The sequence below is a fragment of the Sciurus carolinensis genome, chromosome 2 (assembly GCF_902686445.1).
Source record: "Sciurus carolinensis chromosome 2, mSciCar1.2, whole genome shotgun sequence".
Lineage (NCBI taxonomy): Eukaryota > Metazoa > Chordata > Mammalia > Rodentia > Sciuridae > Sciurus > Sciurus carolinensis.
This window is the reverse complement of record NC_062214.1, coordinates 103948346-103975251: the sequence shown is the minus strand read 5'-3', so window position 1 is coordinate 103975251 and position 26906 is coordinate 103948346. Positions and strand designations below refer to the sequence as shown.

Genomic DNA, 26906 nt, shown 5'->3' with positions numbered 1-26906 from the left:
GTGAAAGTATTCATTTTTCCCCAAATGTCCCTTCTTCTAGTTTTTGAAATACACAATACATGATTGGTACCTACAGACACCATTCTGTGCGCTAGCACACCACAACTCCTTACACTTGAGACTTACTACCCATAGACCAACTTTTCTCCTCCTGCATCTCTCTGCCTCTCATAACCATCATTCTATTCTCAACTTGAATGAGATCAACTTTTTATATTCCAAATGTGAGTGCCTGTCTTTATTATCATTTTCCCTAACGTTTAAAACTTTTCTTTATTTCCATTTTGCTCATTTCCTGTATGTCCCTTACTATCTTTTCATCAGTCTCTTATTTTCTCTTGGGTGTCTTCCAGTTTCACCCTCGATTCTTTCGATGGTTTTGTTTTTCACATCTTTTCAATCTGACCCTTCACTATAGTTTTGCTTTTATGCTTTTTGATTTTCATTCACAGAAGTACATCATTAAAGTTTCAAAATATGTGGTATTTAGTTATAACTTTCTTCTATACCATGGTATCATTTTTCTGGTGAATGTCCTTCAGCTGTCATTCATTTTTCTTGTTCCTTTTCCCTCACTCTCCTTGCCCCACCCTCATTGGTTTGGCAGCTTTTCTACTTTTTTTTTTTTTCATTTTGAGAATAAGTTGAAACTGAGTGCATTAAAAATGAAGCAAATGAAAAGCATTTACATATCTCTGATTATTACTGTTTATGCATAATTCATGTTTTTCAGTAGCGGATCCTGTGCCAAGGATTCAAGGGTAAGCAGTTTATTGGAAGGAGCAAGGAACATGGGGGCAGGGAAAGGATTGTCCAGGAAAAGAAGGGCAGTCAATGAAAAGATGCAGTATCAAGCCGGCTATCCCAGTGAGTAACTGGACCGTAATCTCCTAAGGAGACTCTTGAAAATAAATACAAAAATAAAAGGGCAAAGCACATAATTATCCCAGCCAAGGAAGGGAGGAAAGCTGTGACACTTATTGACCCTCTCTCATCAGTCACTGATTAAGGAATTTGCCTCAGGGGCTATTAATTCTGGTCCTCTATGTGTGGGCAAAGTGAGATCTGGCATCCCTCAGCCCAAGCTACAGCTGCTGTCTAACAGAAGGCAGGCTGGTCTGTAGGGAGCACCAATAATTTTTCAAGAGCCAATTTAGTACAGTCAAATAAGAAAATAGGAATAAAACTGTTCAGAACAATGCACTTGTGAAATTATTGAGACAAAAAGACAAAAAACAAGCAAATATCTTGGTAGGAGTAATTACTAGATTGAGATTAGCTGTCATATTCAGACATACTGGTGTTAAAATTCTTCTTTTCTCTTATTATGTTGATTAAAAGCTGCCATAACAAAGTTGAGTTAAGCAGTGATTCTGTTTTAGTACATCACCATTAAGTGTGATGATCTTCAGGTTTGTTGTAGTTTCTCTAAATCAAACTAATGAAGTTTTCTCTCAGTCATACCAAACTAAATTTAAGTTAATTTTTATCACAAACAAATATTAAACCATGCTAATTATTATCTTTTTTGGCATTCAATAATATGATCACCCTCTGTGTCATTTTATCTTAGATATGTCTTAGATAAAATATATATTTTTATTTGTGCACATGTTTAACCATATCTTAGGGTCTTTCTTTTAATATGAAAGTCTAATACATTCACATATATTATGATGATTAATTTATTTGAAATTATTTTTACCTTCTTATTTTAGTTTTTCTTGCTTTTTCAGTCATACTTATGAGTCATTCTATTTTACTTTTTTATTCCATTTTTTGTTATTATTATTCATCTGCTTTGAAGTTATAAATTCCATTTCCATTCTCCTAAAGGTTAATCCAAAAATGCTTAATCATATTTTATCAATATCTAAAATATATTGCTATTTCTATCTGCTCTTAAATGAAGGAAGAATTTCAGTGAAGTCATTTTTCTTCTTCCTAAACTTCTTCCAACACTTCAAGGTTGTCCTCATTGGGATTTTAGTGCAAGATTATTTGAAAAGTTTTAAAATTAAAATAGTTTATTTATTCATTGGGTTTTGCTCCTCATTAATATTAATACATGCATATTTACATATATTTATGAAGTATAATTTATATATTCTGTTTATCACCTTCTTTTGTGTACTGTTCTATGAGTTTTGCCAAAAGCATATGCTGTATAATCACCACAATAAAAATATAAAACTGTTCCAAGATGAATATAATTCTCTGTGTTCCACAATCTCACTTGGAAACTTTATTTTGCTACAGTAATTCTTTCAGGGTGGGTTTATAGTTGGTAAACCTTTGAAGTTCTTATTTGTGTGATCTGAATGATATTTTGGTTGGTGTATTTTTAAAAATATCTTTGTTCAGGCCTTTGAAGGTATTTCTGTACTCCTCTAGCATCATGTGCTGCTGAATTGTATAAACTGATGCCAATCTGATTCTAGTTCCTCATAAGCAATTTGTATAACTTTTTAATTTTTGAAAATTTCAGAATTTTCTCTACTTTTAGAATTTAGAGTTTTCACCAATGTGTAGGTCTTTACTTATTCTGCTTGGTCCTTGGTTGGTCATTTAAATCTGACCACTTTAGTTTTAAAAAGTGCTCTTTCTCTGTTTTCCATCATGTTCTCTTCCTGGAGTGAAGATGAACTATCATCTTCATGATCTTCTATGTTCTTTAACATTGATATCTCTATTTTTTATTTCTCGTCTTCTTTAAAATTTATATCCCTATTGTTCTACCTTTGAATGCTGTGATATTCCAAATCATTTGTTCTTTAGCCATAACAATTCTATGCTACTTAACCATTCTGCTAATTTATGTACTCAGACATCATCTTACTGATTCCCAAGAACTATTTTTTTCTTCTTCATTTTCTTGCTAACCTATGTTTCTTATGTGATGCAATATGATTTCAAATAAGCTCCATGGGAGCAGGTATCATGATTTCTTTCTGAGGGTACAAGACTGGGGTATCACCATGGCAGTTAGTACTAAAATTCAGAGTTCAAAACATTTTAGGAGATGTTCAGTGAAGACTTGTTAAAATTCTTTAGAATTTTATAGAAATTGTGTAGTAATTCTAGTGAGAATTTGAAATAAATATTTTATATTTCTTGGATCAGCTTTTGATACCTTCACCTTGATCCTTCCCTTTCATGTTTTCCCCAAGTCTGTCATTCTTTGTTCATATGTCTGAATTAAAGATTAAGTTTACTATTATAGATGATTAGCATGAGTTTCTCTTGAGATTTAAAGCTTTTTTCTCAACAAATTTCTTCCCATAATTTCTTTACATATGAACTGGTTATGGCAACTGGCATAATCAATACTAAAGTTCTGTGTACTTGAAGAAGTAAGAAGATTAGGCCCTCCATACCCTTTATGAAAATAAATTCTATATTGAATACAAATGTGATTAGTAGCTCAGGTTCCTACACTACTCATCTGTATAAATTTCTCAATTTATTTCTAACTTCATAACCTTGTGAAAATTATTCAAACTCTCTTGTGCCTTATTTCCTCATTGACAAAATGAGGATGTAAGAGTAGCTATACTTTTTATTCTCTCTCTCTATCAAGACTTCAAGACTAGTTTCCATATATGAAGAATGAAGATAAAAACAGTACCAACTTGGAAGAACTATATCACTTAATTTTATAAAATGCTTAGAAAATTGCCAATAAGTGCCATGTAGGCATGTAATACATAAACTAGAGATATATGTTAGCAAATTAGTCTCTTTCTAATTCTTACTATATTCATCTTTGTTTTCACTATTCTTTATGCTCCTCTGTGCTCTTATAATTTCCCTGGTCACATTTCCTTTTAAGCTTACCTTCCCTCAAAAAATTCCTGCTCAATATAACCTAGACTGCTCTCACTAGAATTACCTAAACATCCCTCTTTCAAAACTATACACCCACTTCAGAATCTCTAAAAGTATTTATTTTTCAAATCTAGTCCCCAGTCACTTAGGCTTCTTTGAAGGGAAATTAGTTCTTATTGCTCTTTTTACATATGATGAACTTAGAAGTTAAGTAACTTGCCTCTGTCACATGATTACTAAGGACAATAATTCCAATTTGGATAGGCCTGGATGCAAATTATCTGAATCCTGAAAACTCTTCATAGACCAGCTTTACTCATATGACCTCTAAATACTACATTCTCTCATTATGAGAGAACTGTTTACATAGTTTCATGTTTTGTAGGTAGTTTTCAATAATTTCTCACTTAATGTTTATTCATTGTTTTTTAGTAGTTCTGTTTTTTGTCTTCCTGTTTTCAGTGCACAGGCTTTGCTCTCTCCTAATTCCTTTGCTTTTCCTCCATTCCCATAACACTTTGAATGTGTCATTTAACTTGTGAACTCTCAGAAGTGAATTACTAATGAGAAGAGTGAATCATTTTCCGTGTTTAGTTTCCAAGATTTCTCATTTTGAAAACAGGTTTCCAAGTATTAATGAATTCAAATGATTACCCATACAATTCACTTCTCCATAAACTTTATCTTAGTCTGCTAAGTTAGACTGCATGAATAGCACTTTTAAAATTATTGGATGAAAGTTTAAATTACCAGCAGTTGCATCATTATAGGTTATTATTTGAGAATTGTTTGCTTTCTATAATATGAAGTTATTCTCAGAGGAAAACTGATTAGAATAGAAACCAGATGTGTTTTTAACTTGACAAAAAAAAAGAGATAAACAAACAGAAAATTAATATAAGAATGACATAAGGAGGTTTCCAAAAACCTTTATCATGGGCGTGATAGAATGAAGCATATGACTGTGTGTGTGTGTGTGTGTGTGTGTGTGTGTGTCTGTGTGCATGTGAGAGAAAGAGAGAGAGTAAAGGAAGGGAGGAAGGGCACATGAGTAGAATAAAAAAAGCAAAGTTGAAAAGCACAGAAAAGGAAGGAGGAGTTGAGAACTCAACAACAACAAAAATTCCCAATCTTTGTAAATATTTAGTATCATCAAGGAAATAGCATAATTTAATTTTAACTAGTAAATCAAGGAAATAAAAAGCAGAGAAAAGATGGTCACTCTCTCAGTCTAGAAGAATTAAACGAAGTACTAATGGAATGAGGACTATTGTTGAAAGAAATGAAAATCTTTTAAATATAAAATATGTTTTAGATATGGGAAAATGGTTAAGAAACTTTCTGTATTTCATCCATTCTTGCTCACTTTTTTTTGAGGGATAAAAAGAATAACAATGTTTTCGATATTTTTGAGTTTGTATCCTGGTTTTATGTTTGGTTATTTCAGAAATAGAGTACATTTACTACTGCAATATGTCAGTATGCAAAGTAGAATAAAATGGAATGAAAGTCATGGATAAGTCAAAGGAAGGGAGAAGAAACACATCATAAGTAATTTTGTTACCATTTTTGAACTAGTCTTTAAATCGAACCTTTCATTGTAGTAAGAATTATCTTCTTTAATTTTATTTACCAAAGGCAAAAATAATATAATGAATAATATCTTAATATGCCATCCATTCTTAGAAAAATTTAAAATAATAGTAAAACATCATACATCTAACATTCCTTAATTCAGAATTTGTTACCACTGAAATTGAGTTTGGAGTGAAACTTGTCTTTTTGCTTTGAAGATGCTTCCAGGATTGTGCAAAATAATAGGATATATCAGTTGTCACAGGGAATTTCAACATATTTAAGAGATAAGCAATTTTTTAACATTTTTTAGTATTTCCACATTTATAATTGCAGATAAGCTAAAAAGCTATTTCCCTATTCTTCTTAAAGATTTAATTAAGCCAGGTTTATTACATATATAATGCTTGGCATTAATAAACATAATTTCTCTTAAAATATGTTACAATTTGGGGTTTTTGCTAATTTAGCAACTTTCTAAATTCAATACAATGTTTCCAACTCCCAAGTTCTTTAGGCTATGAAATCAAAGCTATAATCATATGCAGCCAAATAGTTCTATTAGAAAAAAATAAATCAGTTAGTTCTTTTGGTCACTATCAATGACTGAAATGATTGTCTCCCTGACCCCTGTCCTGCTTTTTGCCAAATTAACCAATTTTTCTTGGCATTGGATAGATTTTGATTTTTATCATATTCTTTTAATTGTACAATCCACTATGGTGTTTTATGAATTACTCTAATATGTTTCTCTACTAACATATTTTCTTCTTTGGAAGGAAATATAAAATATAAAAGCAATTTTCTTTTAGGTGAAATAACCAGAAAAGATACTAAATTTTGATTTCTTTTTTTTAAAAAATGCCAATATTGTTATATTTAAGAAATTTTTCTGTGTCCCAAGAATTGACATGAACACTACACACTAACTTATATTTGACAACTCTGAAACCCATTTTGTTTAAGAATAAAACTCCTTAGGCTTTTACAATAAAGTCCCACAACATAGTTTGACTTCTGATGTATTTCTTGTGTTTTACTGCTGGGGTCTATCATATTATGGTCGTCAGACATTCCTAATTAGAAAAGCTAGGGAGGATTTTTCTTAACATTTTCATCAAAATACATAATTAATAATGCATACGAAGTTTTCTTTATGTACTAGATATCCTTAAAATAGAGATTTTATTTATGTTTTGGTAAGGTAGGGCTAAACACAAGGTCTCATGTATGCTAGGCAAGCACTTTATCACTGAGATACATTTCCACCTCTTTTAAATTTATTTTGAAACAAGTGTCTCTAAATTGCCAAGGTTGGTCTCTAACTTTTGATCCCCCTGCCTCATCCTCCTAAATTGCTGAACTTACAGGTATATTCCACTGTGCCTGGTCTAAAAAGATTGTACTTCTATACTTTTGTGGTAATAGATTTCCACGATGCTTCCTGGTTCTCATTTCAAGGAAGTAGAGGTTCAGATTCCTCTGCACTAGAGTGAGTTGGGCTTTGGGCTATAGCATTCCTTCCTACCATCCCCAGACTTCCCAACTTTCTGATTTCCCTTACAGTGCTGGTCTTCTCCCAATCTTCCTTGGTTCAGCAAAAGACACCACCATTAATCTAGATACAATGTCAGACCTCTGGAATTTAACCTTGATTCCTCTTTGTCCTTTAATTAAATCTATCATCAAGTTTTGTCTCAACATGTTTCTGCCCACTAATTTCCAACTCCCATGCCATAATTCTAGTCTGAGATATCACCATCTCTGATGTGGATTTCAACCATATCCCCCGTAGAGGTTCCTTACTTCAATCTTTACCATCTCCCAAACCATTCTCCACAAAGGTTTTCAGAATAGTCACATCACTAAATTATAACCCATTACACTTAGGATCAAATCCCTATTGATATCTAGGCTCTATGTATATTGGTCTTATCATCTAACTTTTCCTTTGTTCACCAATGTCCCAGTTATACCATCTTTAATTTCTAACAATAAACTCATTTTGACCTCAGAACTTTTGTTCTCCTGGTTACTTTCATCTAGAATTCTCTAACTCTACTTCTGATTTCTTCTTATCCTTCAGGTCTCAACTTAAATTCACCTCCTTAGAAAGACTTTATATGATCAGATTCCAAGTACCTCTTCTCCTTTGTATCATTTGCTACTGTAGTAACCTACTTATTTTCCCTGAAATATTATCAGAATTATTTTAATATGTTCATTATCAGCTCCCTCCTGCATAATTTAAGTTCCATTAGGTCAGGGACCTTGCTTATCCTACCTAACAGTATATCTCTATTACATCATGCATTTTCTGAATACATAGTGTTGATTTGAAGTAATTAGTTAACAGAATAAACAGAACCAAGAATTTATTGCATCATTGAAAACCCAATATGTAAGATTTCAAAGGAAATATCTGATAAGCTTTCGTTACTCTTGAGTTCCTCACCCAGACGGAATATATAAAAAGGAAGAAAGAAAGAGAGGGAGCGCTAGGGAGAGAAGGTAGAGAGAGGGAATTTGTGAGGATATCTTCCCTGTAGTTCTTTTCTTTACTAAGAGAAGTGGTGGCGGTGGAGTGAATCTTCTGTTACCCCAAACCAAGTGAGAGAGCCTAGTGCTTGGGGCATACTGAGAGTTACAGAGGACACTGGAAATGGTAGTCTGCACATCAGAAAGAGACGAAGAGGGTTTTATTCAGGAAAAATTGGGGTATTAGTGAAAACTTTTGAGTGGAAAAGTAGCAATTGCAACTGTGCTTTAAAAAGATTAGTCTGATAGCAACACTTAAAATGAATTGGAAATTGGAGATGCACAGAGATGGGTTAGGAACAGAGTTAACATGAGCAAAAACAATGACGTGACCTAGGAGTTGGAGGTAATGATTGATAGGAAGAAACAGGTGTGAGAGAAGTTATAGTGGTAGAACTGATAATTTTTGGAACTGATTATAGGAATAAGAAGGACTCACTGTGTCTAGTTAATATTAAATGCCCTTGAGGGAAAAACTGAGTAATATTTGAAGATAGCACGGATGTTTGTTTACCTTAAAGAGAAGCTTAACGGTAAGTATAAACTGCCTTTTTCTTATTCATATGTTATTGTGTTAGCCACCAGTTTTATACAAATACAACTTTTACTAGGTACCTAGTTTTTTGTGACTGTATTTTCTTGGGGAGTGAAAATTGGCTTTCCTCTATCCTTCCAGATTTCTTGGCTTGGATATGAATGAAACTGACATAAAACAGATTAACAGCAGGACAGACTATTTTAATTACATATATATGCTCAGGAGTCCCGCAAAATTTGAGACTGACTGGAGCTGACATGTCATCATCATCATGTATTCCAGAAAGGAGTAGAAAGAGGCTTGGGGCTTCTCTGGGGTTATGGTGACACAAGATGTGGGAGGATGAAGTGGGAAAATTATGATGAAGAAAGGTTGTCTTTTATGCAGATTAAATAGTCACTCAAGTAATAAAATGTCTCCAAACAGCTCTCAGAATAGGTGATTGGATCGTGTGGGTATGGTGTTGACCTCCAGTCCCCCTCTTAGATTCTATGAGATATTTTGGGAGGAGATTCATGGCAATTGAATTTTTTAACTTGCTAATGCAAGTTTATTATAAAATATATTACAAAGGATATAGTTGGATGAAAAGACACATAGGGAGAGGTCTAGAAGTTTCCAGAGCACAGGAGCTTTTATTCGCTTCGAGATGGGCTATACTGCCATTTCAGCACATAGATACATTGTCCAACTTAGAAGATCTTTAAATCTCATCATTTGAGAGATTTTATAGAACTCAACCTCCAACCTCAAGTCTCAACCCTGGTACTGGTGAGTGGGCCAAAAGTCCACTGACCAAATTGGTCTTTCTGCTGACTGGCTTCATTCTGAGGCTGTTGAGAGGTCCTACTCTGAATCACTCACTAGTATAAACTCCGGTGTGCTCAGAAGTGGTTATTATAAATAACAAAAGCCAAACTTGAGTTTCCTTTGAAGGACTGATCTCTCAGAGAAAGTCTCTGCCTGTGTCCACTATTCCCCAAATACCCTCAGTTCAAAATAATCAGGGAACCAAAGTATCATATTTTGGGGTGGCATTTCATGAACTCCTCAATCTTTATTCTAATGATGGTGAACTCCGTAACATTCTTCTCTCTCTCTATTTTACTATCATAATTATCTTTATTCTTCCTTTTTCTCCTACTTTTGAAGAGTTCATCTAGTGCTGAAAAGTCATGGTTTTAAGCTAATGAACTGAAAATTAACCCAAGTTCACTACTGACACATTGACATTCATGAAGCTTTTAAAAAAGTTATTATGCTAACTTTACCCCTCATTCTGCTGTCTTACTATGTAGATGATTAATATGGAACCCAAGAATGACAATTTAAAGCAAACAATGTAATAGCATAATTACACAGGATCTTTGTGTTTTTCAAGATGTTCTCCTAAAGGTCAAGTACAACTCTCTTCATTAGAACATTTTTCAACTTTTAGAAAGACATTAGGTTGTTAAAATCAAGCACTGATGTATAGCATTGAATCAAGGAGATTGATTCTTTAGTAACTTAAGGGAAAGTTAGTAAAGTTAGTAACTGAAGGGAAATCAAGACTATTAAGAATGACTTATACAGAGACAAATGCCCTTGTCCTTGTAAGGGGATTCAAGGAGGCCTGTCCAGAGGCAGAAGAGACCTCTACTCAGACTTTCCAGATGCTCGACACATTGTAGAAAAGAATTTAAAGATGCATCAAATTTTATCAAAGAAAGGATCAGAACTTTATTAGGAAGCAAAAGTTGAAGGTATACATTTTCAGGGCAGAACGTGGGCTATCTCAAGAGTGAGATGTGTTGCCAGGGCTTAAGGTCTGAGTTTTTATTAAGGTACATAATTAGGTAGAACATGTATGATGCAAAGGGGTTGGACTTTCCTTGGGATTGGGAAATATTGAGCAAGATTGTGTTTCCCCAATAGGGTGTCTGATCTGGCATGCATCTTTGAGCTCATATCAAGGTCTCTGACATTTGGGCAGTTGATTGGGTGGTTGATTGGGCCAGAGGGTTATGGTCCAAACAAGTATTTGACCCTCGCTTCACAAAGTTAATGGTCTTTTTCTATCACTTCGACTCTTGGGCTCGTGGCTTACAAGTTGTCCAAAAGCCAGCAATTCTACATTCCAACAGGGACATTTCTCCTTTTAAGACTGAGTTCTTTTCTCTATATTCCTAAATTTGTATCTCACATTCATTACATAGAAATTCACAAAAAATAGAAATCAAATAGCAACCCCTTGCAAAAACCTAGAAGCTCTAACTAGAGAGCTTGCTCCAGCTATATAAACTTGAACCATAATTCAGTAAATTAATAATATAATTTGAGGAACTTTAAATTTAGATTAGCATTACAGAGAATTTATAAGTATAAATTAAATAAAACAAAAGGTTTTATAAACTCAGAGATTCAAAGAATCAAATAACATTTGTAAACTGAGATATTTACATAGTTGAGTCACAGGCACACCACAATTTTGAGCATATGACTCAGACTTCACATCTTATATACAGTTAGTTTTTAAATGTTAGGGCATTATGCCATGGGTAAGCACAAAGTTTACATAATTGAGGATTTATAGGGACCTCAGCTTTGCTTAATTCCTTTTGGGATTTTACTCCTGAGTTGAAGCTATTGTCTTTGACCAGGTGAATCAAGTTCAGAAAGACATACCTGTACTCCAGTTTCCCATTTCTTAGAATAAGCTCAAGTTCCTATCATGACAAGTTCTTAATGATGGAATCCCTGTGTACCTTTCTCCCCACTGCTCACGTACTTCATTCATGTTGACCTCTTGGAACACAAGATCTTCAACTACCCCTTCACCTGCACCGTGCCCAGACCCATTTGTTCATGTTTGTTCTCTCACTGGAGTGCAGACTCTGTAAGGGCAGAGTTCACTTCCAGAAAGAGCACTATTGTATCTCAGATGGCTAACACAACATCTGGTAGTGAGCAGCTATTTGATAAATATTTGTTAAATAGATGAATCAAGGAGATAAGTAGAATTGGTTGTGTGGTATGATCCAGAGTCGAGGCTGAATTATAGAATGGAACTGACAGGAGAAAAGATGAAGATAAATTCATAGTCTGAGAACAGCTGTAGGAATGTAGTGGAAATAAATCTTGGACCACAATTTCAGATATGCAAGGAAGAACGGATAAATTTATATTTATAAATATAAATCAACCTAGCTTTAATTCTGAGAATTCCACCCTCCCAGGTTGATGGAAAACTTAACTTCTGTTATTCTTGGGTTTCAAGGATTTTATGCAAAGCCAAGGCAAAGGCTTTAATCATTGAGTCATTTGGCTACTTTTGTTATTTCTGGGGTGTTCACTGACTTTATTTACATAGTTCCTTCAGGACTGGGTTCCATAATGTTTCCTGATTTTTTATTTAAACATGAGAACTATTTCAAGGGATGCTTATGGGTCACTCTGTTTACACAAGAGACAGTCCTTGTTCTCTGGCGTTTTGAATCTCTGATGTGTGGTGAAATTAAAAATACAGGGACATGGCCCCCCACATATCGGACCTATAGACTTCTCTGTGCTCCCCAGTCCATGGAACTCTAATTTTATTGTGCTGCTTCTCAAAAACATTCTTATGCTTCCCTTATTTTTAGGGCACTTCACATGAATTTTTAAAATGGATTTAGATTTTACCCAAGTCAGGAAACATGACTTTTCCCTACAATTTTGCCTTTCCAGTTACAAAAATTTGGCTATCTTTTTGATAATATGAAGAACAGAAAAAACAGGATGAATGAATAGAGTTTAATATACCATAAACTTATTCTGCCAGTAGGAATTAAGTTGTGATGGGAACAGAGACAAAGTGCAGTTCTCAGGCTACTCTTATGCCTAACATACCATAATGGCTTCCCTTTGCTCTTAGTATAAAGATCAATCTCCTTAACATGGCCCACAGAGATCCCGCCCGCCTCTCCATTCTCTTCATGGGCCCTCTACTTCCCTAATAGAGGGGCATGCCAGGCCCTCTTCTTTCTACTGGGGGCATGCTAGTTTCTTGCTGAAAAGAGGATGCTGTCATTCATTCAACACAGGGTTTTCGTACATTCACTAGCACCTCTTCACCTTGTTCATTCCCACTCATGCTTCCAATTGCAGCTCTGCTGGCAGTTTTCCAGGGAAAACTCTTCTGCCACTTATTGCAGACATTTACAGCACCACTTATCTTGACTTCGTAGTATTTGTATATTATGGTAATCTTGTCTCATAAGAATGAAATACCATTTTCACTTGTCAGTTTAGCAAAATTCCATATTTTGGCAATATACTGTTGAGCAAATGGGAATTTATTTTTAAGTATTGCTAGTAGGATTAAAAAAAGTAAACTCTTCAAGGACAATAAGTTGGCAACATCAAAAATCACACACACACACACACACATATAAACACATACACCACACACACACACACACACACACACACACACATCTTTTGACCCAGATGGTCCAGTGCTGAAAATTGATTCTGCAGATATATTTGTACACTATAAAGTGACATATTTGTAAATTTATTCACTATAACATATTTTGGTAATAAATTAAATGTTCCTTAATGGAAGCTGGTTAAATACTCAGGGATAAACCCACTCAATGGAATACTATGCAGTGATAAAAAAAATCAAGGGATCTTCTTGAATACTGAAATGGGGAGATTCTATATTTTTACTAAGTGAAAAAGTGACATGCAGAGCAGTATGTAGGGAATGTTACTTTATGAAAAGAAGTAAAGTAAAAAAACAAGAAACTAATAACAACTGTCTGTATTTTGGGGAAAAGATGGAAACTGGGAGGATGGGCAACAGGATAGTACGTAAAAATGCAAAGAAATGAAAATATTTAATGATGTTTCCTTCTATTGATTATATTATGCATAATTATAAAAGATGCACCATTTTACAATTATTGAATCTCAAAATCCATTAAATCAAAGTTATTGTGCTTCATTTATTTCTTCATGGAATAAAGGATTCAATGGAGGTTGCTTAAACAGAGTTATGTGGTAAATTATTTAACAACTTCTGTTTTTATGATATTCACAGAAATAAATTCTCTATATATCATATATTCTCTCCTAAAATCAAACTGGAAATAAAATCCAAGAGGGTTACTTCATCTGAAGCTAACTAAGGTTATTAGTTCTTGGAGAATCCCTCGTGAATGTAGGTATAATCTGGACATAAGTCTATGTGAGGCTCTGCTTTATAGGTGTGATACCAGTGAAACAGGTTATGCACCTATCTGAAGGTAATTATTCTTCAACTAGGAAACTGATCATCAAAGAACTCAAACTCCTCATATAATTTCCTTGTTGAGACTGATCTGTTCATTATTACTTACATCCTAATTCCAAATCAGAATATAGTAGCATCTAAGGCTTCACTCATAATTTTATTCTTTGTTTCTGGTTCTACAGTCAGTTCTATATAGAAGATTTTAGGGTACTACTAAGCATTCTTTAGGAGCAAAGTATCCGTTTCTTTTATTTAAATCCTAGGCATTTAGTTAGCAAATATTGACTTCCAATCCATTGATTTCTTTTTTTAATTACTTTTTGTTTGTTCTAATTTGTTGTACATGAAAGTGGAATGCATTTAGACATTTTGATAGATCATACATAAATGGAGTGTAATCTCTCATCTTTCTGATTATACATATCGTAGGATCACATGGTTATGCAGTCTACATGGTCAGTGTAGAACAGATAAATTTAGTAGTTCTTGAATATATTTAAACTGGGTACTGACTGTTAATAACTTTTCATTTCTTTGGGAGAAATTTCCAAGTCCTAGGAATTCTGATCCCATTCATTACTGTTGGCTCCAAAACTAGTGGGATATAATTCAGAACACAATAGCCTCATATTTCATTCCTCTTCTGCTTTTACAGGGATGACAGAATGTTTTGAGTCATCTTGCTTTCCACAGATGTAATTATAGAAAAGCCCACCCTGCTTTGCTTAAAATGTAACACTTTTAATATTTCATAAATAAAATGTAACTGGGTATGTTTAAAATATTTCATGCTATTGATTCTGTTCCCTAAAAGCATAGACATATAGGAAAACACAAGCCATAATCCAATTGAATGGACTTGATTTCATTTTTTTTTTTTCCTATTTGGTCTACATGCACCACCTGGTGGTAAAATAGTGCATTTTAAGTACAGAAGTTTTGTGTGTGTGTGTGTGTGTGTGTGTGTGTGTGTGTGTGTGTAAGTGTACAACATGGGAAAAATTTTAATATACATTCCTAAATACTGAGTTAGACTGATGATGCAATTATTCTAACCAAATATCTAATAAAACACTTGGACCCTGCCATATATACACTAGTACAGGGAATAAAGAGAACAACTCATTTTGAAAAGTATAATAGATTTCTGTTATTTATGTTAGTTATAGGTTTTATAATTCCATCCCTAAAATGATATTTTTATTAGGCCAATGTTCTCATTGAGGCAAAAGTCAAACCCTGGTACCAAGGTAAAACTGTTTTCTTTACTTTTAATTTTAAGAATAACAATTGTTGAAATTGTGTGTCCTCTTCCTTATGTTAGCCATTGGTATAAGTCTCAGGATACAGAATTTTAAGAGTACAAAGCACCACTGGGTTGTTTAGATGAATACTTTAATTTTACAAATGTAGCAACATTTGAGACTCAGGGATGTCTAGTGACTAACCCAAGGTCATACTGGTTATAAGTAAACCACGTCAAATAAAAAAACTAGGTCTTCTTGCTTTCAGCCTAGGAACGTAAAAGTTATACTCATATGCAATAGTGAATGATCTCCATGTGCAAAGATAAATACTTAACTCAGCAACGGAGTGTTTTAAGACATTGATATTTGAGTTAACACATTAGTTTTGTTCTGACATTTGAGCACAAAAGAGTAATTAAAGAAATACATGCATCATAAAGCTGTAGAAAAGATTTTCTAACTAGTAAAAACCACTTTCATATACGTTCAAGGAAATATTTTCCAAAGATTATGTAACTGCTGTATTGTAAAGAAGGTCTAACAATTTCCTTTCCCCTGCTAACTGCTTCAGAATCAGAGATCTGTTTCTACAAAGTGGATACCCACTTGTAGATTTAAGCATGTTCATAGCTCCCTCTCATGACCATTGAATATTATACAAGTCTCCTTCTATTCTCGCTGTTGCATTCAACTAACAGCTCACTGGTTAAGTTTTAATTGCTTCCAATGAGGTCAGCAAAGGTATTTATCGAAAAGCCCTGAATAAAAGGCTCCACACACACACACACAAGCACACACGCGCTCACACACACCGAGAAAATCCTCTTGCCTGTTGATTTATGGAAACAATTATGATTCTGCTGGAGGATTTCTCAGCTGAGAAATAGTTTGTAGCTACAGTAGAGAGGCTCAAGTTGCACAAGGCAGACAACAGACATGGAATTCTTGTGTATCCAGCTGTTATAAACAGAACAAGTAAGTTACTGTTATTTGTCTTTAAAAACAATTCTGAATGTTTTCTAAAACTTTATCTTTTTCTCTGGTTATGGTATCGAGGGGGAAGGTAAAAGTTACCAGATTTTTGAACCATGTAAAAAATATCTAGAGTCATTATGTTGTAGAGCTTACATAAAGTTGAAGCTCTCCAGAGCAATCCTGACATTTAACTTGAAAAATGCGGGTAGTTCAGGAGAAAATTATTGATTAACCATAAATGTAAAGGCATATAATAAAGAAATGCAGGGAAAGCATTTATACTTTGTTAGCAGTAATTGCAGAACTCGATTTAAATCAATAGCTCTGATTGCAGGGTGTTTCTTATAAAAGAGTGACTGAAATGAATGGTCTAGTCATATTCTGATTTGTTTCTAATAATACATAACTTTTATAAATCTATATGTAGAGCGGCAAAGCTGTTGGCATCCTCTGTGAAAGCTGTCTTAAATGTATATTCAAAGTATTAAGTACACTGAATGTATCATCCTATTTACTCACTGAAATTTATAACACAATTTTTTTTATCTTCCTCTCTCTTTCCCTCCCCATTCTTAATCTCTCATTGCAAACAGAAGTCAAGTAGCAAACAGCGCCACAGCAACTGGCTTATTACAACCTGTTTTATAAGGATTTATCTACACAGAGTTATTTAAGGAGGATTCTGTATTGATATCAGAAACTAAAAGGATAAGGGTAACAATTTGGAAAGAGCAACTACTCTTTCTTAAATAAATCTGTAATTCACAGATAGGAAGAGGTCAATGACCTAGGAATAACAATCAACTCAAGATTTTACTTTTCATTATGTTATTCATGAACACCCGGAGCACTACACTATAATGCACAAATGGATACTGACATGGATCCTGCCAACCTTGCTCTACACATCATGCTTTCACATTATGTGTCTAGTGGGCACTCTATCTTAGCTTGCAATGACATGACTCCAGAGCAAATGGCTACAAATGTGAACTGCTCCAGTCCTGAACGACATACCAGAAGTTATGATTACATGGAAGGAGGGGATATAAGAGTGAGAAGACTTTTCTGTCGAACACAGTGGTATCTGAGGATTGATAAACGAGGAAAAGTAAAAGGGACCCAAGAGATGAAGAACAATTACAGTAAGTATGTCCTTTATTTAAAGCAGTGTTTATAGCCCTTGACCATGTGTTAAAGGATCAATTTTCAGGTGACAAGCTTTCACAGTTTCCTTTACTTGTGAAATAATAATTAAATGCAATATTGCTTTATAATTTCTGTAAATTGGGATTGTGTGAACTATGTTCCTAAAAATATATCTTGGAACAGGGCAAATTTACTATTATAGTTGGAACTTAAAACTTAAGTCAACGGGAAAACACATACTTCATGTGCTGAGCTTGAAATTCTCTTATGTTAAGCAAAATGTAAATAGTATTATTCACATTGAAATGTGATTCTTTTTTCCTAGTAAAACTTTTTAGGAGCTTTCACATACTTCTCAGTAAATGCTCACCAAAGTACTAATCACAAATTTGAGGAAGAGAAAATTTATTTATTTTTATAGTTTAGTTTCCTTTAAAGAATATTTCCATGATGCAAAATACTTAATCTGTGTTCAAAAACATGCATTCTTGTTTCTTTGTGTATAATTATAAAACTGAAGGTAATCTGTGGCATCCTCATCCATTCATGTCATAATGAGTTTGTGTTAGATTGCTTACTTATCTACCTAGGCAGAAAAATAGTTTCTTTCTGACATTTCTTTATCTAAATCTACTGTCATATAAGATATAGTTTGTTTTAAGAGAAACGGAAATGTCAGGAAATAAAAGTAAGTTGAGGGATGGGGTTGTAGCTCAGTGGTAGAGCACTTGCCTAGCATGTGTGAGGCACTGGGTTCAATTTCAGCACCACATATAAATGAATGAATAAAATAAAGTTCTGTCAACATCTGAAAAAATAAAAAGTAAGTCGACAGAGATGTTATTTTCATCATTTATAATTAAGAAGCCTTACATTTGCCCCAAGAATCAGTTGTTATTTCATATTAAAATATCAGGACTGGATTTTTCATTTAATGGCTATGATTCATAACCAATTTCAATAGTATTATATTTAATGATGTAAAACATATACTTCAACATTATCCTAAGAATTTAAAATTAGTTTTATTTGTATTGCTAGGACTTGGAAAATGTTGATATTAAACATGTTAGGTGTGTTAAAGTCAGTTGAAAAATGATGCATGGGATAGTGGTGTGATCATGTGCCTAGCACTGTGTCAGACACACAGTGATTATTTAGAACTTTTGTTTCCTGTTTACTAAATGTCTTTAGGCTTCTAAACTAATCAGTCAATAAATGAGAATTTGGGAGAATCATGCTTGCAATATGAAAACAAGAGGATCTTAACCATAATTGATATAGAATGTTAAGGCCATTTTGATGAACTGTTAACAGTTATGGTTTTATTATTATCATTATTGCTATTAACAAAGGTATCATGTTAGTTCTAGAAGATTGTTCTGATTATACTGAAGTTAGTTGTAGAAGACTGTTCTGATTATACTGAAGTTTAGCTAAGGAAATGACCATTTGGAGGAAGTTTTATGGATATCATTTCTATGTGAGCAATAGAATTTGGCTTATTATCAGTTTATTTAAAAATTATTGAGATTTATCATGGAAATGGAATCTGGTAGAAAGGCCAGAGCTCAGAGGCAAGTTATGACACATGGTTCCAGTCCCCATCTGTGAATGACTTTGGGACAATTTCTCAGTTTTTCTAATTTCATCTGTAAAACATGGAATGTGTTTTTCAACATAACCTTCTAGTTCTTATAGTCTATTCTATCTTTGACCACAGAGCATATTGCATAAATGTAAAGAAATGTAGTATCCATTGTATAACTATCACCCATAATGAATGAGATGAAAGTGAATATTATCTCAATCACAAGATCTGTTGCAGAGCTAATTTCAAATGCTAGTAAAAAGGTTATCAAACATAAACTGTAGAATTCTTCTACACTCAAATTCCTTTGAATACTTTTACCAATAATGAAAAAGTAAACAGATGTAAAATTTTAGTGAAAATGAATAATATGTATGATTATTTGGCATCAAAAATATTTGTAATTAGAATGCATTCACACATGTAAATTTTATTTTGTGTTAAAATTTCTTAAAACTGTGAAACCCAGTTAATTTGTGTGTGCATATATATATAATATATGTTATATTATATATATAATACAAATGCTAGAAGCATTCTATAGTTTGAAATACAATTTGCTAACTTTGATTATCATAGTGCTATTTTGGCAAATCATTTCTCTTCTAACACTAATTCTACAGTAAAAAGAAAGGAAAAAAGTCATCCTATGTCATTATAAATTAGAATATCACAATATCAGTGTATTAAAAAGACATGACACCATTACATAAATAATCTTCACTTACAATCTTTTTTAGGTCTATATATGTGATATTACTTTTTGAAATGGTAAATTCTCCTGGATAGAGAACCTTCCTCAGAATAGCAAACTCTAAATACTTGTCAAGTTGTGCTGCTATCTGATTGGAAAATGAGCCAGTAAGGTTTCTCCAAAGTTAAGGAGGTTAAGATAGTTTTGGCTATAGAAAATACTAAGATACAGAAGAAATATTTAATGAAGAATCTGTGGAGAATAATTTACTAGAAGAAAATTCTGATAACTACTTCCTATTACTTAAGAAGCAGCCTTACTCATTTTAAGAGTGAATTCCCATACATGAACATGCAAATTTACAAGGGTGCAATTGAAGCTATTCTATTAGGAAAGACAGGTAACAAAGGAAATTCCTAGGAGAATTTGTTTTAAAATAATTCAAGAGGATGAGAAACTTGAAATTCCAAATTTAAAGATTATTTACCACCTTCAACAATTAACTGAATGAATGAATGAATGAATGAATGAACAAAACAAGTTCCTTTCCTGAGTTATGATATCGGATTGCCTACTAGATTCAAATGTACCAGACTTGTGTAACTAGTGAAGATTCAGAATTAAAATTTTGAATTTCATTTTCCATGTTTTATAACTTAAAAATTTTAACAGGTGTTGAGATTGGAGGTCCTTGGTATAGATTTTAATGTCTTAAGATTAAAAAAAAAAGTTTTACATGAAAAGTAAGATGCCAACTATATAAAACATTGTTTTTCTTAACATAAGAAAAAACCCAGTCCATTCTCAAGACTTTTCTTGAATGAAAAGGAAAATGACTTGAGAATGTTAATAGCGCTTGGAGGGATGCTTAGTTCCACAAACAGAAGCACAGCTCCCACATAAGACTGTTTTGGTAGAGGGCTGGGAATTGAATCCAGGGACTGTGCATGCCAGCCAAGTGCTTACCATTAAGCCATACTACCAGTCCCTCGGAATGTAATTTATAAGATATTGTAAATATAGATTGGCATTAGCAAGGGGAGATGAAATATCTGGTTGTATGTTCTTGCTTCTAGAAGTTGGGCTGGGATAGGAGAAGGAAGGGTGGGGAGGCAAAGAGGGGAGTGTTTGGAGAGGTGGATGTGATTACTATGTCTCATATCTTTTAAGGAACTTGAAAAATTACTAAACTACCCTGGACTATGAAGATCTCACTTAATTCAGTCTTACCTTAGTTATAGTGGCATCTTGTGAAATGAGACAAATTTAGTTTATAATGAACACACTGCTGAAAGAGTGTACCAAGGATTCACCAGAAATAAGACTTATATTTATAACATATAAGCAAGATTAATTATGTAGATGGGGGAACTCATGAAAGGCCAAGAAAAGTTGGACCTTATTTCTGATACTTGAGGGTAGGGCATTCGTTACCAGAGAATGATTCTAAGGAATTGCACAGTGCTCCTACCCAGAAGGCAAAAAACTGCTTCTCTTTACTTGTTCTTTCTGGTGCTTCCACAGTTAGCCTTAAAGTAGATTTCTCAGTGATGAAATTGAAACCTAACCTGAGCAAATACTAAGGATACTAAAAGCATAAAATGGCCCTCCAAAAAGTACATTCGTGTTCTCTACAGAGGAAGAATTGATAACATCATAAAGGAACTGGAAAAAATGGTCCATACTTCCACTTCTGTTGTCAGAACTTTCCTCTCAGAGCCAGAGCCAGAGGGTGAATTTAGATAATTATTGGACATCAGCAGACAGAGTCAGTCACTCCACACCTGACAAAAATAACACTGCTGTTTTAGTTGGGAATTGAAGTGCCGAGTGAGAGATGGCAGCAGTGTGCTGGGCACCCGTCACTGCCCTGAAAGACAGATGTGGACAGAGAACCCAATCCCTCAAGATAATTTCTTGCTTTTGATAGCTAATTACTAAAATTGTGTTCCTCTCAAAATAGTAAATATCACTCATTCTTTTTTAATTGTCATAAACCACTGATCCAAGAGAAAGCATATCTTTCATGGATATCAATGAGCATTGTTAGCTCCATAGCAAGAAAGGGTTAGCCATTCTGACAAACTGGCCAATGATTTGGCAATATTCCTCTTTGGATTGTTAGACTGTGATGGGATATGGCCTAACAATTGGAGAAAAGCAAATAAACACAGCATTGTGGATTTGTCTTTGGCCACAAAACCTCAGCGACTTCAATTGTCAACAATTCTTTGGATAGGCTCCAACTGAACAATAATTGCTACTAGTAGCTATCAAATATAGCTATCACCTCTGAATATGGAAAAGGTAAATTTGCTTATGTTTCAAACAGTTCTTGGCAAGTTGTCTAACAGAATAATAACTCACATTGTCAAAATAAAAATAATATAAAGATAATTTCTGCCTTTGAAAAAATGATAATAGAAATATATCTATGGAATATATCTATGAAAGAAAATCCTAGAAATTATTGACAAGATGGAAGCCTATAGAACTGATATTAAATATTAACTGTTCTTTGAAATTGGTCTATTAAGGCTTATATTTTGTTTTATAATCTTCCTTTTTGGCTGCCATAAGTGCCTGGCACTTCGTAAATACTAATAATTTCATGTATTGCCACAGGTGTATCTCTTATCATCTCTTGAATCTTCATTTGAACTGATATTTCTATATCACTGTTGTTTCTCTGTTGAACCAGAGCATCTGATCTCTCTGACTCAGCTGTACAGCTTCAGCCTATGGTTTTTGTGCATTCAGAGGCCCATCTGAATTGGAGAGAATGTAAGAAGCCAATTGTTAGATACATGGGAGGAGCTGCCTTTTGTAGATATTTCTTTCTCAAACTTGGCTCAATATTATAATCAGCTGGGGACCTTTAAAACAATTTAATGCCAGGATCCACCCACAAAGATCCTAATTAAATTGATATGGGTACAGTTTGAGTATCAGGAATTTTAAAAACTCCCTAGATAATTTAGACATGCTGCCAAGGCTGAGGACTACGGAACTAAGAGAATCACATTAATTATTGGGGAAACCATAGCTCAGTTAAATCAGAATCTCATGAAGACAGAAAGGACCCATGAATCAGTCTTTGTTAAGTTCTCCAGTGATTCTAATGTGCAGCTAAGCTGCATATTACTGCTATAGGGACCAAGAATTCTAATTGAGCCTGAACCCTCTTAGAGGTCCTGGGAATATTTTGGAACCCTTAACGGGCTTCAGAGTTAACTAGAGAGGATTTTGGAATAGGCTTAATCTTGAAATCTCTGAATTTGTGCAGTTCTTTGGGTTCTTTTGACCTGACAAATCTTAGTGGCTTCAACGTTTGATAAACTTGCTTAGATATGCATGTGATGACAAGCACTGTAGCTACTTATTAAGAAGGTTCCTTTTACTGCAGGGAAGAATAGGTCCTTTGCCATAGTCTCACAATCTGAATCTCTTCTGATGCCTTTCAAATGGTGCTGCTTCAAGGTACCTGGAATATAAGCATCAATACCAGCTTATTTGGCACACAAGTGAGCTATTTCTGACTATGAACCCAGATACCTCCAAATTAGGCTCCTATCTCCTATCTCCACCCCACTTAGTTCAAAGGGAGAGGTTTAAAGGAACAATTTACAACCTAGAAAACCTATGGCAGGGAGAGAACCACATGTTTAGGGGGTCTATCCAGACTAGTGAAAAGGATGTGAATGTAGAAGTTTGTTCTCTTCGTAAGACTGGGATGATTAGACAACATGAGGCAAAGTTTTTAAAATTTTCTTTTGTATCAATTTTGGAAGCATTTCCCTAACATTACTATTGGAATATGACAGTTTTCCATATTTAAATTTCATATATGACATATAGAAGAAAAGGCAGCATGTGTGTATACTTAAGTAATATGGAGGAAGAAAGAACTTTTGTTACATGAAATTAGGCTTCAATATCATCTACTCCTTTCTCCAAACCACATCTAAATTCTTACACCCAAAGAGGTTGAAAAGAAAATCCCTGCCTCCTCCATGATTTGAAAAGCCATGTTGAAGAGTCACTGAATATTTAACTCTTTCTTGACCAAGTTTCATCTATGCTTTTGAAATTAAATCTGGACTTGAGTAGAGAAGACATATCAAATTCACTAACAACAACAATAACAACAACAACAACAAAACACCATTTAGGTTCCTTAGTTATAGGTATAAATGTGTTTGGTTGCAGTGGAAAAGAAGAGAGGAGAATTAGCCAACACCCATATTAGGTTGGCAACATCATTCTTAAAGGGAGAAAGCTTGACATATATTGGGGAGGGTTGGTTGTAGAGATTCTCCAGTTGCTCTAGTCAAATTTTTTTCTGGAGTGGTTGGGAGTACTTGGTATACTACTTGGTATAGTGGTTGGGAGTATAGGTAGTGTCTATCTAAGAATAAGTTTCATTAAATTAATAAGAATAAATTTCATTAAATTACAGTTTGAGAGGTATAGTCTTGGAATCTATCTTAGATAGATAAACCTGTCTAAGATAATGTAGTCAATAACTAAATCAAGCTTCCATTCCATTGTTTGATCTAAATAAAAATGCTATAAATTGACCTGAACCAATATTTTAAGAATGACTTAGCTTAACTAAAGAATCATGCCAAAATCAGGAGTTTTGAGTTGAACTATTAAGTGATATTTTGGGCATGGATGCTAGATGAAAACCAGAGATTTGTAGTGGAATTTAAGCCTGGTTCAAAGTCTTTCCTTAGTTCTGAACAGTTTTATAGGACAAATCTCCCATTGTAAAATGATGCCCAGTAGCTATTATGTGGGCAACCTATAAACTGAAAAAAACCATTTGTCATATAGTAACTTAAAAATGTTTCAGGATTCTAATATAGTTGAAAAATTCTTGTCATATCAACCTAAAACCATAAATTTTGTTTTACTTTTTAAAACAGCAGTTTGTGGGGCTGGGGATGTGACTCAGTGGTAGAGTGCTTGCCTAGCATGTATAAGGCACAGTGTTTGATCCTGAGCACCACATAAAAATAAATGAATGAATGAGTGAATGAATGAATGAATAAATAAATAAAATAAGATAAAAAAGAGAATGCTTTAAAAAAAGCGGTTGAGCAAAGTTATGATTATTCCAATTATATCAGTAAAGAACAAGTCTCATTTACTGGCCAAAAGCTATTTAGAAGTTTAATGTTTAATATAATCTGATGGAAGAATTGTTAATTTTTATTTCAACATCCTTAGAGGTCATTCATTTGATATTTTAAATAGAGACAGAACCAGTACTGTTTTTATTCTCTTCTGGGCCTCTGTGGTTTTTCTTTTCATTAGAGTACATTTACCTTGTCTGTGGTTCTTACTGTTTGCATTTGGCACTGCCACTAGAATGTCAGTTCTGTAAAGAAAAGCACTATATCTTACTCTTTATTCTATCTCTCCAAGTAGAATATGCAGCAATTAGCCCAATGAGAGAGGTGGAAGAAGGCAGAAAGATACATAGTCATTCAATGTATTTCTCCTTTATTATATATTTAAAATTAGTTAAAAATAGGAAACACATTGCTAAATTATCATGAAAATTTAATGTGGATAAGAATTAAAAACCTTGCTAAAGTGAAAACAAAATATAGCTCACTTCCCTCTTATTCTCTATCATTTAAAAAAAAGACCTCCGGGACCAATTTGATTTAATGTATTTCTAGGTAAATTTTGAGGGACTAGTGGGACAGTTGTTTTATTTTAAAGGACAATGGTGACACTGGAAGGATGATTGGCAGGGTAGGTGAAGACAGATCCTGGAAGAACTGTGGCCCTCCTTAGTATTCATTCTTATTTTTACCGGATTGTCAACTAATCTCTGCATATCAAAGAATATATGCAGAGCTAGGTGTGGTGGTCCACACCTATAATCCCAGTGATTTGGAAGGCTGAGGTGGGAGGATTTCAAGCCCAAGGCCTTCCTCAGAAACTTAGTAAGATTCTGTCTCAAATAAAAAAGTAAAAAGGGCTAGAGATGTGGTTCAGTGGTTAAACACCCCGGGATGATCAATCTGGTATCAAAAGAAATGAACAAACAAACAAAAAAACCAAACTACACACACACACCACACACACACACACAACACACGTATACATATATATGTGGAAAAAAATTCATAATTCATATTAGTCATAGGAATAGGGATTTGCTCCTACAAGATTGCTCCTGGGCTTTGTGATCAGCACTGAAGGGAGGAAAGGGTATATATATGGCGACAGAGAACTGGGGAGAAGTAGAAAGTTGGTGAATCCACTCTCCATTTGTTTTAATGCCAGCAGGCTGTATAACCTCATATATTACCTAACTAAACTGTTAAATCTCTAAAAACACAGACTGGGGATTTCTTCAGTGTGGAAAAAGGAGGCATCAATGACTATTTGTTGAATAAGTAAAAGAATTGAAAAAAAGAGGTCATTAATCTTTCAGAAGTTTGTATGATGTCTTCCTTTAAAGGGCAACTGCTTTTGAAGGCATAATTCAAGTTCTGCTAATTGGAATAATATAGATAGCTTTTATGTTTTCCTTGATAACTGCATATTTTTCTCCTTTAGTGCCTTTTCAATCTCTGATAGCCACCTTTGGTAACCTGCTTAAGTCAACTGTTCACAAATAATGACTTTCAAAACTGCATTATCATTACGACAATTTTTTTTCCATAATAGTAGCCAAGGAGTGAGAGAAATGATGATTTTCAGGCTTATGTTTAGCATTTAAGGACAAAATTATGGAAGTTATCTGTTGAATTCTTTAAGATGTATTTTTACTCTCATAAGTGTTAGATCACCTATCTCAACTACATAACTATAACAATCAGTAGCTAGCAGCTGTACAGAGTTTTACTCCCTCTAATTCATGAAGCTGGCAAAGAAATGAGGTGCTTTTCTACAAAGACTACTGAACTGTTTATGAGAAAGCAGGCTCATCCTCTTGTACAAATAATGTACTATAAAGTAATGTTGGTTGCTTAATTGACAGAAACACTTTTGAATTTGGAAGATTCTGGGCAAATTTGGTCTTCAATTTCTCTTAACTTTCTTGAAGTTGATCATATATTGAAAAATTATACATCCAAAGGAACTGAGCATAAATCTATGTCATGTTTGTTAAGTGTACTTTAATATTTATGATGTTTAAAGTACTATAGTACTTTAAATAGTTCATTCATCAGGTATTCACATTAATATTAGCATTAAAATTACTGAACTGTATAGAAATAAATTTTGTTTGTTACTATGTCATAAATTTCCAATTTAGTCCATGCAAAATTATGTAATGTACAACTGGAAACACTTTATTGAGTGTCTGAATATAAGTATATGGCTAAAATATGGTTGGGTCTTTGAAAATACTTGCCAACAGTATAACTGGTATGGAATATTTTATTCCATGATAATTATTTCTCAAAATTCTTCCTGCTATAAGTTTGCAATCACACTATTAATTTATTTCTTTGAAGGAGAAAATAACTTCAGGAAATTGA

General features: G+C 33.8%; 2 protein-coding genes across 2 annotated transcripts in view; one reads left to right on the top strand and one right to left on the bottom strand.

Annotated features, from left to right (window-relative positions):
* Positions 1 to 26906, bottom strand: part of Fam227b (family with sequence similarity 227 member B) — a 190190-nt gene that overhangs the window by 21717 nt on the left and 141567 nt on the right. The window lies entirely within an intron of this gene.
* The window catches only part of Fgf7 (fibroblast growth factor 7), a 56126-nt gene continuing 44919 nt past the window's right edge, over positions 15700 to 26906 (top strand). Inside the window, 3 exon segments of the mRNA XM_047538492.1 lie at positions 15700 to 15961; positions 16555 to 16903; positions 16906 to 17106. Coding sequence (XP_047394448.1) covers positions 16822 to 16903; positions 16906 to 17106 — 283 coding nt within the window. The 5' untranslated portion in view covers positions 15700 to 15961; positions 16555 to 16821.